The 19,187-nt window shown below is 37.8% G+C and overlaps 1 protein-coding gene across 1 annotated transcript; it reads left to right on the forward strand.

The window, feature by feature from the left end:
- The first annotated feature begins 2,060 nt into the window (after window positions 1–2,060).
- On the forward strand, window positions 2,061–12,266 carry LOC100491664 (vomeronasal type-2 receptor 26). Its single transcript, XM_031891737.1, has 6 exons — window positions 2,061–2,173; window positions 2,288–2,579; window positions 5,046–5,852; window positions 7,557–7,601; window positions 9,035–9,158; window positions 11,377–12,266. Exons 1-6 carry the CDS (start codon window positions 2,061–2,063, stop codon window positions 12,264–12,266), a joined length of 2,271 nt encoding a protein of 756 aa, XP_031747597.1.
- The last annotated feature ends 6,921 nt before the right edge of the window (window positions 12,267–19,187 follow it).

The raw sequence follows: 19,187 nt of genomic DNA on the forward strand, positions 1-19,187 counted from the left end.
TTCTGATTTTCCTCTGTACCATACTTTTTAGAATATTGTGATGCACCAGTGTTTGGCCTGGGACAAACCATATAGATGTTTCAGTGCTGGGCAGGTACTACAGCACATTATTTGCTATGAAAAATAAATTCATACACAAACTCAGTGGCTCCAAGCAGCTAACGCAGCCTATAAATACTCCAAGTGCACTAATCACATAGAAAACCAAAGGAAAATCCTATATAGATGGTACAAGACACCTTCAACCCTCCACCAAATGTATCCAACGTCTCCCCCAAACTGCTGGAGATGCAATAACGAAAAAGGGACACTAATACACATTTGGTGGGAATGCCCAGTACTCGCCCCTTTTTGGATAGAAGTCTCGCAACTACTTTATGATACAATGAAAATACACATTCCACTAACCGCACCATTAGCGCTCCTCAACCATGGACTACAGGACTTACCTCCTGAACTACAAACACTCACATTCCACATCATCACCTTAGCCAGACTACTAATTCCCAGACTGTGGAAAACAAGCACTATCCTATCTAAAGAGCACTTAATCCATCTCACAGACTCTAACCTTACCCACGAAAACATGCTGCACAATACTCCACAACAACAACAACCAAGGATAAAGTTACCCAACACATATGGAGAACCTGGATAATGGAATCCGCAACAACCACCTAAAATTGCAATAAAAAACAAACAAGAAGCAAGAAACTACTCCCAACAAATAAACCAAGGCCACCCTCCTACTAACCAAAAAGGAAAAGGAAAAAAAAAGAAGAAAGAAACACCTCTGCAACCAAAAAATGGCATTGCTATGCATGGACTCCCCCCCCCTTTCCCCCCCCCCCCTCCTACTTACCTCCTCTCTTCTCTCTTTATCCCTAATGTTTCTATTCTGTATCACTTGTAAAGGAAAAATAAACCAAAATTTTCAAATGAAAAAAAAAAAGACAAATAAATTTATCCTAACACACAATTATTGACTAAAGGCTTAGCCTGTGCACTTGATCCATTAAATGTCTGCTCCATCAGCATGGAACATTCAGAACTCTTCTGTCCATTAGAGATTAGAAAGAAAGTCTTTTATGGCTGCACTGTGGCAAGGCAATGACTTTGGCGTAAAGACTGTAGGGCTATTTTACTACTCTCTGGGATGCAAGTAATAGAGCACTAAGGGCAACAAGAGCGGGCTCCATAGTGCTCATCTAACAAACACTTCTTAGCAGGTAACTTTTTTAGGTATGCCATAATCCAACTTTAATTTTGTAAATATTTCTTTATAGGGGGTAGAAGGAAGATGCACTTACTTGTTATGAAAGTTGGCTAATAATGAGGAAAGTGAATATACTGAATATAACAATGAAAGCTACAGCCTGGTTTACTGTTACTTGGATGTTAGGGACATTACCTTGCAGTGCAATGAGGAACCCCAATCCCCCTGCCTGCTCACTGATTGGCCAATCTGCGGAAGGCTACCTGCAGGAAGGGGACATCATGCTTGGGAGTCCTGACTGATATATTTGCTTTAATAAACACAGAGAGAGAAACCTTTACGGCCCATCCTGAGAAAGAATTACCTGTCCTTCCTGTGTGAGTCACTATTTCCTGCTACATTTTTATATTATTTGGAATTTAAGAATCAATCAGGCATGCACAGTAGGCACATCTTTGTGGGTATCGTAGTCAGAGAAAGAAGGAGGGCTCAGAAAGCAAAAGGGGGCAGGGTTAGTGCTAGAGAAGGAGGTCAGTAAAAGACAGTCAAGCTGCTTGTGAAAAAAATAAGGGGTTTATTTTAAAATAAAAGGTTTACTTATTCTTTAAAGTCCATCCATATGAATCCAATGACCCCATTATAAACCTTTTCATGTATTTCCCAATTTCCCAGCCACTGGCACTGCTGCACTACAGTTCTGCATATATTTGTCAAGATTTCACACTGCAGAACTTTGTTATTTCTCTCATAAGCCAACAATCTGTATTTGTTGAAAAAATCATAATAACTGGAACATTTTCTTAGCCAGCTCAATTCTAGATTTTTCATAAATATGCCTGAAATCATGGGGAAAAGTCATGATTGTCGGACAGAAATAACTCTAATTGCTCCAGATATTACTGTTGGCTGGATTCTTTTGGGTACCTCAACTGGGAGAACGAACCACTTTATCATGCTGTAATACCACACTCATATATATACTGTGTATATCTATCTATCTATCTATCATCTATCTATCTATCTATCTATCCATCTACAAATGTACTGTCGTTTTGCTTTTTCTTGTTCCAGTACCTCCCTCCAGTATTATCGTCACTTTCTTGCTGCCATTTTTGCCATTGAGGAAATCAACAGCAACCAGAACATTCTGCCTAATGTGACCTTGGGATTCCATATCCATGATTCCTGGGCCAATGAGAGAAAAGCCATTAGCAGTACATTTAGTATGCTGACAGGGAGCAGTGATTATGTGCCTAACTACAAGTGCACCCAGAACAGGATTCCCAGTGCATTCATAGGGCACCTACTGTCTTCTGTATCTAATGTCATGTATCAGATCACTAGCATCTATGGCTTTCCACAAGTATGAAATGTTCCTAATTCATCTTATCATTTTCTGCTTCTGGGTAGAAATGTGAATGGATATTTATTTATAAAGAATGTGTAACCCTGGTGGAACTCTATATGCAGGAATATGATGGATGTGTACTGGAAATACTGATTTTAGTTAATGTACAATATGTGTACAGGAGATACTGAAACTATAACACTATAAAAAGTGTATTAATTGGTTGAGAAGTCACATTTATGGTCTCGTATGGTGTGAGGAGGTTGTTGGGGTGCCATGTAATGGAAGGAGACTGTAAATGGATGATCAATCAGTGACGTCATGAGTGATTAATAGTTTGAAGATCAGTTGGAGAATCTCCCTTTTAAATAGATAAAATTGTGGCCACTTGTGATTGTCAACCGTTACAATTGTAGGGGTTTTGAAACTCTATGGGGCTGATTTACTAACCCACGAATCCAACCCGAATTGGAAAAGTTCCGACTTGAAAACGAACATTTTGCGACTTTTTCGTATTTGTTGCGATTTTTCCGGCTTCTTTACGAATTTTTCGTTACCAATACGATTTTTGCGTAAAAACGCGAGTTTTTCGTAGCCATTACGAAAGTTGCGTAAAAAGTTGCGCTTTTTTCGTAGCGTTAAAACTTACGCGAAAAGTTGCGCCTTTTTCGTAGCGTTAAAACTTAAAAGGAGCAAAGTTTTGCGTAAGTTTTAACGCTACGAAAAATCGCCAGATTTTACGCAACTTTCGTAATGGCTACGAAAAACTCGCGTTTTTACGCAAAAATCGGATTGGTAACGAAAAATTCGTAAAGAAGCCGAAAAAATCGCAAAAAATACGAAAAAATCGCAAAATACCGATCATTACGAAAAAAACGCAATCGGACTCATTTCGACCCGTTCGTGGGTAAGTAAATCAGCCCCTATGTAGTGACAGTGTCAATTTTGTTTTTCTCTTGACCCTTACTTCTGAATAAAATTAAGATTTGTTTTTCCCACTAAAATTCTTTACAAACGTTCCTGATAAAATAAGCTGCAGACAAACATCCTTCCATTATGAATACTTTACCACTGCCTCCATGTTTTGTTGGTGATTTACTTAAACGAAGAATATAACATTAATTCTGTGTTTTCCTTTTTTTTTTTTATCAACTAGAGCAACCTAAAGATGAGCTATCCAACAGTTTCCAAGTTTTCTGAATTATAATAAACTAATAGGCTCTGATTAATTAAAATGTGAGATTAGAGCTCACCAAAGAAAAACTCAGAGTAATTTGACATGATGGATGGAGCAGTAATTAAATGGTAGCTAATTAGTAGATGAGACCACTAAAAAAAATTAAATGAATCACTGATTTTTCATGTCTTCAAAAAATGTCTCCATGGAGAAAACGAAAACAGTAAGGGCTCTGGTACACGGGGAGATTAGTCGCCCGCGGCAAAACTCCCTGCTCGCGGGCGACTAATCTCCCCGAGTTGCCTTCCCTCTGCCATCCCACCGGCGAACATGTAAGTCGCCGGCGGGATGGCAGACGCGGCGGGGCGATTTCGGGAAATCGCCGAAAAAGCCTCGCGAGTCTTTTTCGGCGATTTGCGCGAAATCGCGCTGCCGCGTCTGCCATCCCGCCGGCGACTTACATGTTCGCCGGTGGGATGGCAGAGGGAAGGCAACTCGGGGAGATTAGTCGCCCGCGAGCAGGGAGTTTTGCCGCGGGCGACTAATCTCCCCGTGTACCAGAGCCCTAACACTTAATAGGAAAAAACACTATTAAAACAAATACACAGTTAATTAATTTTTTTAGTAGTGATGTTGGCTCATCACAACGTAGAAGCAGTACCATTGAAATGCTGTGTGATCACTGCACAATTGATGCAGTTCATAATATATCTAGTTAATATATCTAGCATAATGTATCTAGTTAATATATCTAGCATAATGTATCTAGTTAATATATCTAGCATAATGTATCTAGATAATATATCTAGCAAAATGTATCTAGTTAATATATCTAGCATAATGTATCTAGTTAATATATCTAGCAAAATGTATCTATTGCTGCATAGACAGGTCTTTTTGTTGTAGAAATACAGTAAAGGATTTAATTCCTGAGTTTGGAGATTCACACAGTTTCTCCATATTGCTGCACTATGAAGAATTCAGATACTGGCTGACAGACACATAGGCAACTTCCAACCATACAGTACAACTTTGCAATTCTATATACCATACTTCTGAAGGATACAGGGCCTTCTTGTTTTGTAACGTTTATTAAATACTAGAGCAGAGTGCCTTGATGTGAAGGTACTGCAATGACAGTGTTTCTATCTCCATTCACTTAGTTAATTTAGTTGGATCTATACACATTAATAAAAAAAATATATTTTATAGACTTGATTGAGTGGTAGAGCAGTTATGAAGAGGTTTAAATGGTCTATATTTTCTTTTTTTTCTTTTTAACTACATATTTCATTGTTACCCAGGTTAGTTACGGAGCTGTGGATCCTGCATTCAGTGACAGAATCCGCTTCCCATTATTCTATCGAACAGTGCCAAGTGAAACTGCCCAGTACCAAGTAATCATCCAGCTCATCAAGGCTTTTAATTGGAACTGGGTAGGGATGATATCCTCTGATGATGAGACGCACCAGAAAGCCAGTGAAGAGATGAAGACTGAGATCATTAAGAATGGAATCTGTGTAGCTTTCCTTGTACAGATTGGTGAAAGAGATGGTTCAAGTTTACGCTTTGCTTTGCAAGCAATAAGGCAGGCAAATGCCAGTGTTGTCATAGTATATAGTAGAACAGTAATCTTTCTGTTTTGTCTTATTTATCTATATAACTTATCAACTAATGTGGTGTGGCTAATGCTGTCCCCTTTGGCATCAGCTTCAGGGGAACTATATAATAATGAGTTTAATGGATCCCTTGTTATATTTTTTTGTCAAGGAAACATTCCAGGGCTAAAAGACTTTCTTTACAAGGCTGATCCTTCAAGGTTTCCTAAAGACCCATTTACTGCTGCAGTTTGGTTAGAAGTGTTTGGTTGTCACTCTGCACAAGCCTTTCCTAAGTCTCCATCCAGATCCTACCGTTTATGTAATGCCAATGATACATTAAAGCGACTTGAGCATTATGGATATGATGTGAATTATTTCAGATTAACATACAGTATGTACATTGCTGTATATGCTGGGGCCCATGCACTCCATGCTATGTATACTGATAAAACCAGTGGTGGAACCATCTTGCATCCTGATAAAACAACAAATGGACTGATGCCAACACAGGTATTAAATGTGTTCAAGCTAATTCTGCAATTAAAACAAAAAGCTTTTAAAAGCACCTAAAATGAGTCTTAGGGGCTGATTTACTAAGACACGAATTCCGACCGAATTGGAAAAATTCCGATTGGAAAACGAACATTTTGCGACTTTTTCGTATTTTTTGCAATTTTTTCGGCGCCTTTACGACTTTTCGGAAATTATCGCGACTTTTTCGTTACCAATACGATTTGCGCGAAAAAACGCGAGTTTTTCGTAGCCATTCCGAAAGTTGCGATTTTTTCGTAGCATTAAAACTTGCGTGAAAAGTTGCACTTTTCTCGTAACGTTAAAACTTAAAAGGCGCGATGTTTTGCGCAAGTTTTAACACTACGAAAAAATCGCAACTTTTTGCGCAAGTTTTAACGCTACGAAAAAATCGCAACTTTCGGAATGGCTACGAAAAACTCGCGTTTTTCCGCAAAAATCGCATTGGTAACGAAAAAGTCGCGATAATTTTCCGAAAAAATCGCAAAATACCGATCATTACGAAAAAAACGCAATCGGACGCATTCGGCCCGTTCGTGAGTAAGTAAATGGGCCCCTTATTGTCCAAAGCAGAGTCCCTTTGTACTTTGTTTTAAAATATAAAGTTTCATACAAACAGCTTTGCATTAATTTCATTAAAATGATATCCCTTTAGAAGGTTCTAAAGCCAATGAGTAATGTTGTATAAAGCAGGGTTATTTGGGAATGGAAAGAAGAGAAAGTGTTACCTTTGCTTTTGGCAATAGCGCAACATTCTCACATGACTAATTGTTTAGAAAGGTTTATTATATTAACCACATTATTGGTTGTAGAAAACCAATAAAAAATTGAATTAGAGAATCGTTATGGGATAATAAATACATTAGGAATTATTAACTTGAATAAAAAACTCGGCAAGAAATACGGGAGCCTCTGTATTCTGTATTATATGCATGTCATTCAGGCATTTTAAAATGTAATTAAATACTATTTGTATACCTCCCATAAATGACTTTAAAGGGGGTTGTTTCTCTTTGAATTAATTTTTAATATGTTGCAGACTTTGATATTCTAACACAATTTTTAATGTTTTTTTCAGTGATTAAGTTTGTTCAGCAGCTCTTCAGTTTGGTATTTCAGCAGCTATCTGGTTGCTAGGGTCTTATTCAACCAGGTAGGGGTTTGAACAAAACACAGGAATATGAATAGGAGATGGATTGAATAGAAAGATCAGTTAAAAAAAGTAAAAATAGGGAAAAAAAGTTTTGGCTGCAGGGGTCAGTGACCTCCATCTAAAAGCTGACAAGACACAAAAATAATAATAATTTAGACACAAAATAAATAATAAAAACCAATTGCAAAGTTGCTAGGAATGACCTATGCTATAACATATTAAAAATTGCTTTATTACATAAATCAAACATGGCATAAGGTTAGAAATAATGCACCTTACTAGAGACCAGACAGGACAGATATATATATACCTTCATTAAATTTTTTATTGTAACTTCCTGCTGATAATACAACAGAATATGCTCAGTAAAACCACACGGCTACCCATAGGATTCTAAGCTTTTCCAGAGCTTCCTTTGCCAAGGATATTGCTGACAAGGATGAGAAAATATGAAGCTACAGTGGGAAATAAGTGTCTACTATCATAAGAGTCCCATACATATGGCATAATGCCATACCCCTGTCCCCAAGATATATTGTGTAGGGAATATCCAATTTACCTCCCGATTTTCAGAGGTATCATAATTTTCTTGCTGTTGCTGCAGAATTGCACATCCCCCCCATGCAGAGAAATCATCACTGCTTTACAAGAGGTTAGATACTGCATCTCAGTAGATCTTTTGAAGGACATCCCTTTAAAGCGGACCTGTCACCCTAAGAAATAAGTCCAAATTATTTTCTATATTGTTAGTTGAGCAAAATAAACTTCACTTACTCTATATAAATAATATAAATCTTGTTTCCTTCTGTCTTGGAATTACTCAATCAAAGCAAGCAGGCAGGCACCATTTTGTGGGCACTGTTATTAAGGCAAGCTTTGTATCATGCCAAAATCTTGTTTATGTGCCAGAATGGGGGACCTGATGCCCAGGCCCATGCACTGGCTACACAGTTAGATGAGGAGGAGGGAGGGGAAAAGTGAGATGTGCAGTGACATCTAGGAAGTGCTGAATGGAAAGCTAAAGTTACTGTCTGCCCCACCTCTATGCCTAAGGCATAGAGGCGGGGCAAGCACTATATGATTGACAGCTGGGATTTTTAAATGCCTTTATAATGGGTTTGGATGTGTTAATATAGAAATTAATTTGGGTTTCATGTTTAATTTGAACAGGACTTTTATTATACAGATTTTCATGTCTGGGTGACAGGTCCACTTTAATGATACACTGGGCTATAAGTACCCCAATAGTTGGCAAAACTGGCCATATTAGCAAAATGCTGCAGAGAACCAGAGGGCACGAAGAGTCAGTATTGACCCATGAGCACATGGACAAAAAAAAATACACCATCCTCCTATAATGTCTAGATTTATGCTTTGCAGGTCTTTGTTGAACAGCTGAACTTGTCTTTTGAATAGATTGTAGAGCTGTTCTTAATAGGTCACTATTTTTATTGTAGTTAAACCAGCACCTTAAGGAAATCCATTTCAGAACTGACTCTGGGGATGAAATTTTCTTTAATGAGAAAGGAGTAGTTCTGGGGCATTTTGATATAATAAACTGGAACATTTTCTATAATAAAACAGTGACTACAAGACATGTTGGGACCTTTATTTCATCTCAGTCTCCAGGACTCGCCATTGACAAAGAGGCCATCCTATGGGCATCTCATTTTAATGGGGTACTGTATACATTTATATGGGATATGAAAGGGAATGCAAGATACCTATATAACTTTTTTCTAAAAATGTGTGTTAGATTATTAAGATTAGATTATAAATACATGTTTGGCTTTATGGCACAGACAACAGCTATCATGATCAAATCTGTTCTACATAGATTTATTGGTTCCACATAAGAAAATATAATACATCAGTACACACATATACATATGCATACCTGTGTTTTAGAGGTATAAATGGGTATGGAAATTATATATAGCTATGCAGTTTCATAATATAAAAAGAAGGAAAGAATAATTTCAACACATTTTCTTATTTAAATGTTTAGATCCCAGTCTCAAGGTGCAGTGCCAGCTGTCTCCCTGGTTACAGAAAAACTTTTGTGAAGGGAAAACACGTTTGCTGTTATGAGTGTGTTCAGTGCTCAGAAGGAGAAATATCCCCATTGCCAGGTAGGTAATGCTAACTAATACATGACAAATTGGTTAAAAGTTGGCAGAACCTTGTAATAGGAAATATTCATGCCACCAATCTTGCTCTATTAAGGTAAAGTTTCATGTTCCCAATACCAGCTAGGGCCTAAATGCTAAAAAATAAGTTATAAGAGGGTTGCAAGGTCCCTTATGCCTGCTCTCTGACTGTAATGTATTATATATGGCACCTAGTGAGGAACACAATGGGTGACAATCCCTAAATCATTGTGCACGATGGGGCAACTAAAATGTTTCCTGAATCCCTGAATGCCAGGCAAGTGTGGCTAAGAGTGTTACCAATGGCAGTTAATAGGGATGACCAGGGAACGTTTAGTTTAGATTGTTCAAATTTTTGAATAAACTCAAAACGAAACTAACTCATTTCCACGAATGTCTGATATATACTGAAAAGGTATGCGCAGGAAAAAGTCACAGACAAGTCGTGAAAATGCACAAAAACTTTTACATTTTCATATTGTCGCACCAAAGACCAGCATCAAAAAGGTTTAGAAGGAAAGAAGCATCCTCCAGGGTAGGGGCATCTGTCATTGACTTCTACATGAACTTGGCAAGTGTTAGCTGGCAAACTGGGGGACTCAGATTTTTACCTGTTTACCACATAGCAAATCTCTAAAAAGTCACAACTAATTAAATCTGAACGTCAGTAAATGACCCCTTTGTGTCGCCCTATCCTAAGGGCATTCAATGTTCATTTTACAAAAATTGAGGAATGCAGCACAAATTTGAAAATGATACTTTCCTGTGATCCAAAAGTTTGGTTTGTAAGGAACTTTGGACAATTTGACCACTTATTTGGCAATGTGAATACATTGAAACAAATAGTTTTGTCAGCTAAAGCAGAAATAGCTGGCTTTAAAACAAAGACAGCAAAAAGAAGAAAAAGGGTGCAAATGAGAATCTGTTCCCCAAGCCCACATAGGGGCAAACAGAATATTAATACAAATCAATCAATTACTCAATGCACACCTACTAGCCACAAAAAGGCAGCAAATGGTATGTTTAACATATAATGCTCTTTATACGGAAAATATTCACAAAACAGTAAATACAATTACAATGCATAATATACATACCACCAGTAGGACAAAATGTAATAAAACAGAAAAAGCAGACACGTGTGGATTGAGAAAACCCCAACGTTTCGGAACACAGTCCTTTGTCATGGGGATTCTATCATCCTATTTTATGCAGGTCCTTCGTAATGACCTGTGTTCCGAAACATTGGAGTTAGGTGTGCATTGAGTAATTGATTAATGTGAATAAATTGCCCACATCTGTTTTATCAAACCACAAAGTTGGCCAGACAGCTTTTCTGTAGAACAGACCAGAAAAGTAGTTACAGTAAAAAGTCTTCAGCTGGATACATCCCTGGTTGTAGTGACTCTTAAATGTGATGTAAAGTCAAAATTTGCAGGCAGATTTAAAAAAAATAAATCTGAACTGAAAAAACGCCTGGGAAAAAGTAGACAAGACAGACAAGTAGTGGAAACAGCAACTTTTTTTAACTTGCCGCACGATAACCGTAACTTTTCAGTATCTTTTACAAAAGCTAGTGTCACAAAGTAAATTTAAAAAAAGTTGTGACTTTTTTTTCCGTGATTTTTAGCGCTAAAAAAAATCAGAATTGGAAAAAGAATCGGATTCTTCTTGACCCCCTTAGTGTTTATGTACAGCCCTAGAAAGAAACTATAACAGATGATGTTCTAACAAAATCAGAGGGCAAAGCAGTATTTCTCAGTCTGTAGCAGAGAGTGGGTGTGTTTCACTGTCTGCTGAAACAGTGACAAACATCCTCTTATCAACAACTGACCAATGATGCTCCAGTAAAAAAAAGTCCTGTGCTTTTTTTCCAAGTCTGGTATAGGGCAGTCCTGAGCTTGTGTTTTTTTCAAGTCTGGTACAGAGGGCACGGCCACTGGCCATGTAGGTTTACAGGAGCTGTAAACAAAGCTGATGTCAGGAAAAAAGGAGAAATTAGAAAAATGCAAAGGCTTCTAAAAGATAAAGAATTTATAGACTTATTGTTTGTTTTAAATACCACTCACAAGGATTAGGATTTTTGACTTTATATCCCCTTTAAAAGTTATCTTTATGATATGATAGATAAATAACATCTGGAGGGCCTCACAATGAATACTATATCATGTGTCAGATGATCCCTCTTGTCTTGTTTCAGACATGGACAATTGCATGAGATGTCCTGAAGACCAATGGTCCAATGAGAGCAGAGATAAATGTATCATGAGAGCCATTGACTTCCTTTCTTATAAAGATCTTTTTGGTGTGGCTCTAACCACTACTGCTTTGGTTCTGTCATGTTTCACATCTGCAGTTTTTTGCATTTTCTTAAAATACAAGAAGAGCCCCATTGTGAAAGCCAATAATCAGGAGCTCAGTTACCTTCTTCTTCTTTCCCTCATGCTATCCTTTCTTTGTTCCTTACTATTTATTGGAAGGCCTACAAAGGTCACCTGTTTGTTGAGACAAACTTCATTTGGTATCATCTTTGCTATTTGTATTTCTTCCATTTTGGGGAAAACCATTACTGTTATTATTGCCTTCACTGCCACTAGACCTGGAAGCCGGCTCAGGAACTATGTTGGTACCCGGGTCCCTAAATACATTCTTCTACTATGTACACTTCCTGAGGTTTTCATCTGTGCACTTTGGCTCATAATCTCTCCCCCATTCCCTGACTATGACACTCACTCTGCAACAGGAAAGATCATTTTGCAGTGCAATGAGGGATCACCTAGTGCATTCTACATAATGGTTGGTTACATTGCCTTGTTGGCTTTTGTGAGTTTCTTTGTTGCTTATCTTGCCCGTAAATTACCAGACATATTTAATGAAGCACAATACATAACCTTCAGCATGTTGCTGTTCTGCAGTGTATGGATCTCCTTCATCCTGGCCTATGTGAGCACCACAGGCAAATATTTAGCAGCGGTGGAGATATTTGCCATCCTTGTTTCCAGTGCAGGACTTCTTGGCCTTATATTTATCCCTAAGTGCTACTTTATCTTTTTTAAGCCCCCAGTGAGCACTAGAGGTCATTTAATATAATAAAAATATTAAATATAAATCATAAACTCTCTCAACATTAAAGGTAAATAAATAAAAAGTATTGTGTAAATAGCTAATTATTGAATTTAAAACTTTAGCAAACAATTTAGCAAGGCTCAGCTGTGGCAAGTTCTGATTTGTTTCCACAATGCATCCATAGCACAGACTACTCTGCAAATAAAATAGAAAAGAGGTCCTTCACAACAATGTGCAAGTTTGGATGAAATCAGCATGTTCAGCATTGTGTTCAGCAGGTGTAGTTGCAAATAGGGATGTAGCGAACCTCAAAAAACGCCAAAAAGCGTGAATATTCGCGAACTTTGCGAACCCCATAGACTTCAATGGGAAGGCGAACTTTAAAACCTAGAAAAGTCATTTCTGGCCAGAAAAATAATTTTAAAGTTGTTTAAAGGGTGCCACGACCTGGACAGTGGCATGCAGGAGGGGGATCAAGGGCAAAAATTTATCTGAAAAATACGTTGTTGACACAGCGTTGCGTAAAATCGCAAAGGCAGCTGGCAGACCTATTTGTCGCGATAAAATAGTGTGCGTTGTATTTTCCGCATGCACGCTATTTATCGCGGCGTTTTTTGCTATTTCGCGCTATTACCACCATGGAAACTGGATTTGCTGAAAAACGCCATGTATGGCTTGCGCAGCGTTTTTATGCCGAGAAAAAACGCAGCGGAAAAACGCAATGCGAACCCAAATTGTGAACGTACGCGAAAAGTTCGCGAACTTGCGCGTTCGCGAACACCCGATGTTCGCTGGCGAACAGTTCACTACATCTCTAGTTGCAAACATTGCTGTTTGTGGTTCAATGCAAAGTTGCATTGCGAAAGTCTGATTGGTGTCTCCCCTAGTGCTCTCCATCAGAATGAAACGTATAGCCAATTCCCAGCTCACACTGGGAACTATGGAGCTACCACGGGTATAGAGCAAGATGATTTGAGCTAGATTATTTTCTACTTGTGCATTGAATCTCACTGCAGCAGGCTATTTTATGCAGTTCCCTAGTAATGTCAATCTTTTCGTGGCCATGACAAACCCCTTTTTCATGTATATTCCAAGCACACCAATGTGCTTTGCTTTGTACAGTTTAAATAAATGATCAAGAAATCTTTGTGGAAGATCTCAATACATTATTTGGTTTCTAAAAACATTTTACATAGCCAAGGACAAATAAATAACCCAAATCTTTTGGATTAGAATGATTAAAAATTGCTGAGAAGACTTCCTAAAAATTCAAGCTGTTTTCCTTTTTAAAGAAGAGTAAACTTTTAAAAAGGATGGTAGAATTACTCAGGGTGATTTTGTAAGCACTTTTGAATTTATGTTTAATTTCCAAGCTATATGAAGGGATACTGTCATGATTTTTATGGTATACACATTAGAACTGCTTTCAGCTAACCTATTGTTTCTCCTACTCCCATGTAACTTGAGGAGTCCCAAGCCGGACTTGGATTTCTTACTATTGAGTGCTATTCTGATACCTACTGGGAGCTGCTATCTTGCTCCCTTCCCATTGTTCTGCTGATCGGCTGCTGGGGGGGAGGGGGGATATCACTCCAACTTGCAGTGCAGCAGTAAAGTGTGACTGAAGTTTATCAGGGCACAGGTCACATGGCTATGGCACCCTGGGAAATGAAGAATATGGCTAGCCCCATGTGAAATTTCAAAATTAAATATAAAAAAATCTGGTTGCGCTTTTAAAAAGGATTTCAACACTGGATGAAAATTATAATAATAATATTTTCTTGCACAAAACAAAATGCATGAAAAATATCTAATTTTTGTTTTGCAACGTGGCAAAAAAAACCTTTTCTTGGTGAAACAAAGTACATGGCCACTTGCAAAAAAAAAAAAAATTGCTGTGAATCTCTGTACAGTAAAGAAATGATTTTATCCCTAGTAAATATGTATTTTTGTGCCATTAAATGCAAAAATCCGATAAAGTTGTTTTTTTAAAGGAAATGCCAAGCGACCAAACTGCCAATTTTTACAGGACATTATCTACCACATGTTCTTGGGTCCAAAGTCAAAACATCATATATATGAATGTCATGGATCTTCTCTATTGTTTGAAACCCAATATTCATAGGTTTGCAAAATTATGTGACATGTTGAGACCCCAAAATATAAATTGTGAATAAACATCTTTATGGCTGACACTTTAGCCCCTTCAAATAGAATACATTCCCTGGGTTCATGTGTAATGTGTAACGACCATAATAGTAAATTTTCTGTACAAATCCATATATTTTTGGAAAAACACTTTGTGATTAGTGATCAAGTGATGACTTATTTGCAAATAAATGGTCACAAAATTCTGTAAAAGTGAATGTTTTTCACAAAAATACACTGAAAATACTCAAACGTTAAGCCAATACACTTAAGACCATAGTTGAATAATCATTGTCTGGCACTATGTATAAATGAGCATGAAAGGCTACCTGCAGGAAGTGGACATTGTGCTAGGTATCCTAGTTATGGTCACTATAATGGTTATTCAACAGGAAACCTTGAAAACCCACCCTGAGGAAACATTTTGACTTTCTCCAGTTTCAGGTCCATTTTGTGAAGTGACACTAATCTGATCAAATTGTAATAAACTGCTGGAATTCTAACACGGGTATAAAATTCCATATAAATATACTTTGTATTTGCATTTATTTGAAGAAAAGAAAATAGTATCCAGTCCTGGTCCAGGACGTAGCCAGTCCTGCTACAAGTTTTGCATCTATAAAGGGGGAAAGCTGGAGCTCTAACTTACTTAGCTAGAGGATGTCCACAAACATTTGAGATGATATGGAATCCTTGGCTCGACTAATTGCTCCTATGTACTCTCCAACCTCCACCTTTGTCATTTTCCCCTTATTCTTCCTTCTTCTTCTTACATGTTGTAAATTAATAAAAAGTTACTATTAAAAAATTATGTTTTCATCCCTTGAGTCAATGCCCCTTTTTATACAAGACAGCACTTTATTTGCTTTAGTAGCCACAGAATGACACTGCCTGGAATTAGACAACTTGTTATCTACAAAAATCCCCAGATCCTTCTCAATAAAAGATCCCCACAACACACTACTATTTAGTGTATAACTTGCATTTATATTATTTATAATAAAGTGCATAACTATCAACATTGAACCTCATTTTCCAGTTTGCTGCCCAGTTTTCCAGTTTTGTCAAATCGCTCTGCAAAGCGGCAGCATCCTGCATGGAACTTATAGTTTTGCACAATTTCGTGTCATCAGCAAAAATAGAAACATTACTCTCTATGCCCTCCTCCAGGTCATTAATAAACAAGTTAAAAAGCAAAGGACCAAGGACTGACCCCTGCGGTACTCCACTAACCACACTGGCCCAATTAGAAAATGTTCCATTTACCACCACTCTTTGTACTCTATCCTTCAGCCAGTTCTCTATCCAATTACAGATATTATGTTTCAGACCAATATTTCTTAATTTTATCATTAACCTTCTGTGTGGTACTGTATCAAACGCTTTAGCAAAGTCCAAGTCACATCAGAGTCTCAGAGTAGAGGTTCCTGCTCCTCGCCTCATAAGAGGCAATTAAATTCGTTTGGCAAGATCTATTAGGCACAAAACCATGCTGGCACAAACTCATGGTACTGTTATTTAAAATGTACTCATGTATCTTATCCCTTATTACACCTTTCCTACCACTGATTTCAGACTAACAGGCCTACAGTTTTTAGGCTGAGAATGGGATACCCTTTTGTATAGCAGCACCACATTAGCTATTCACTACAATCCTTACTATTAAGATCTAAGGTTACTATTAACATTGTAACAGTAGGATTTAGCTGGTAAACTACTCCCCCATGACCCCTTAATAATCCCAAAGCCCATTCTACACTTGCTTCCCCTAATACTCTAGCTCATGCCCGTTGCCTAGTTTAAACACTCCCCCAGCCTCATAGTCATACTTTCCTCTAGCACAGTGAACCTCCATTCCATTGAGGCACAATCCATCATGGCTATATGAATTGTAACCCAAGGAAAAATCATCCCAGTGCTCTAGGAACCCAAACCTTCCTTCACCAAGACTTTAGTCACGTATTTATCTCCCCAAGCACCTGCTTCTGTCTTCCTAAACTTGCACATGGTACAGACAAAACTTTAGAAAATTAGAATAAAAGACCTTTCCTTAATCTTAGAGCCTAGATCCCTGAACTCACTCTTTAAGGTCCTCTACCTACCATTAATTTTGTCATTAGTACCAATATGTACCAAGACAGCCGGGTCATGCCCAGCCCCACCCAATATATTTTGTCTACCCAATCAACCACATGCCAAACCCTGGCACCATGAATACACCAAACTGTTCAGTTGTAGCGATCCAGATAACAGATTACCCTATCACAATAAATTCTCTATAATCACAATCTGTTTAGGCCTAGCTCTGCTCACCTCCCCTCACTACTAGAGATACTGTTCTCCCAGCTGTTAGAGAGATCAGCCTCATCTATAACTGCAAATACAGAGTTCACCCTCCCACCTTCTTCACACAATCTGTTGGGGTGCACAAATCTCAGAGCAGCCTCTCTTTATCCCATACTAGATTTTCTAACTTTTACCCAGCTCACTGCCTCATCATCTGACTCCACTAGGTTTTGAATCCCAGTTCAGGCCTAAAGAAAGGCCCATTAGATCAGCTATACTGGCAGGATTGAAGCTGAATGCTGATAAGTCTGCTAATTAACGCCACAAGCAATGTAACCTGACCCAATGGCTTGTAACCTGCATACTGAGAAAAAGGCTGTTTGCCTGATATGCCTTTTTAATATGACACTTGTGGGTTCCCATCTTTGCCTGATCACCAGGATACAGTTGCCCTTTGTATGCCGGAGTGTTACCATGTTCATAGAAGCATTTGCCAGAAAAGGGTTACATTACTTACATCATTATTTGCGTTGCAAGGCTTTAACAACCATGTTCAGAATTAGCAAAATATATTTGGTGCACAGTCCCCATAACAATAATGTCTTATTTTTGGGGAATTTTAGATTAACATATAATTGCAATTAAAAGGAGAGGATATATTCAGAGCAGCCACAGTCCTTTCTTTCGTAGACTATATAAATAAGTTCCCTGCACACAGACTGGCATAGACTTCAGGTCACAGACGATACTGTAGGTGCAGAATTTATTGATAAGTCACAACTGATTTCTTCATTAAAACAACTGAGAACAACTGAGAAAAGCAGTTAATATCTTCAAATAATATTCTTACTGGTCTCTCCCTGAGCTGTAAGTATTAGACTTCACTCGTTACAGTTTGTGTTTACTAAGATCAGCTTGTGCACAAGGATTTACTTTTGTATCCATGCAATTAGGGACATTTACAATTTTAAGAGAACCAAGTGCAGAGAGTATTTTTTGGGTTCCAGTTCGGGTTCCAGTCACTATTTGTCATCCAGGATTGATTTAGCTCTTTACAATCTCAACAAGGTTATATATCCTGGTGGGCCAGTCCGACAGAGGCCCAAAAAGACTCTTACTAAATAGTGAGTGCCTATGGCATCTTACAGCAGCCCCTCTGGCATTGGCCACAATCCACATATTGAGAGCCCAGGCCTAAGGTGCCATGTTTTTGTGGCATAAAAAATACTGTTTTAGTAAGAAGAACATACACTTTTGCTCGCCATTTTCCTAACGCTAGCGGACGGGTCACTGAATGCTCTCCAGGTCTGCAAAAGCTATTCAACATTTTGAAAAAAAGGAAACATGTCCCACGTTACTCATCTTTTTTCATTAATGACTTTAATTACATTCCCTGCTATGTGAGAATGTGTTCGATCTTGTAGTAAATATTTTTTTATTTGCAGCAAAATTGATGCTGTGTTACTGGGCAATATGAAACAAATGGTACTTCTTTTTCAAGTATGCCATAATGCAACTTTATTTCTTTTAAATGTTTCTTTATAGGGGGGTAGATGGAACACGCACTAACTAATTATGACAGATAATAATGAGTAAAACTAATAAACTGACTATATCATTGAAAGCTACAGCCTGGCTTGCTCTTCATTGGATGTTAGTAGCAATAACCTGCAGTGCAATGCGGAACCCCAATCCCAATAGTGAGTCACTATTTCCTGCTATATTTTTATATTATACAGAATTTAAGCCCATACTCTGCCACAAACATTGGTACAGGTATGGGATCCCTTATACAGAAACCTGTTATCCAGAAAGTTCTGCATTACAGAAAGGCCATCTCCCATAGACTCCTCTATAAGCAAATAATTCTAATTTTTAAAAATGATTCCCTTTTCTCTGTAATAATAAAACAGTACCTGTACTTGATCCCAACTAAGATATAATTACCCCTTATTGGGGCAGAACAGCCCTATTGGTTTTATTTCATGGTTAAATGATTCCCTTTTCTCTGTAATAATAAAACAGTACCTGTACTTGATCCCAACTAAGATATAATTACCCCTTATTGGGGGCAGAACAGTCCTATTGGGTTTATTTAATGGTTAAATGATTCCCTTTTCTCTGTAATAATAAAACAGTACCTGTACTTGATCCCAACTAAGATATAATTACCCCTTATTGGGGGCAGAACAGCCCTATTGGGTTTATTTAATATTTAAATTATTTTTAGCAGACTTAAGTTATGTAGATCCATATTGCAGAAAGATCCCTTATCCACAAAACCCCGGGTCCCGAACATTCTGGATAACAGGTCCCATACCTATACTGGCATTGTGGTTAATCTCCAGTATTAAGGAGAATTTGCTTTTATCTTAGCATTTAATTTGTTGCAGATGGGATTAATCTATGTAACTTTTATTTAGTTTTTTTAAATGTAGTTATTTTTGTCTTCCTGTTATTTTCTTACTTATGTCTTATTTTTTATAGGTAGTTTCTAATGATGAACGAATC

This window comes from Xenopus tropicalis, chromosome 8 (genome assembly GCF_000004195.4).
Source record: "Xenopus tropicalis strain Nigerian chromosome 8, UCB_Xtro_10.0, whole genome shotgun sequence".
NCBI lineage: Eukaryota > Metazoa > Chordata > Amphibia > Anura > Pipidae > Xenopus > Xenopus tropicalis.

Coding starts and splice junctions, on each gene's coding strand:
- LOC100491664 (XM_031891737.1), top strand. CDS start 2,061: ATGGGGAAAAGTCATGATTGTCGGACAGAAATAACTCTAATTGCTCCA. Junction 2,174..2,287: donor ACGAACCACTTTATCATGCT/GTAATACCACAC, acceptor TTCTTGTTCCAG/TACCTCCCTCCAGTATTATC. Junction 7,602..9,034: donor TTACCTCCCGATTTTCAGAG/GTATCATAATTT, acceptor TTAAATGTTTAG/ATCCCAGTCTCAAGGTGCAG.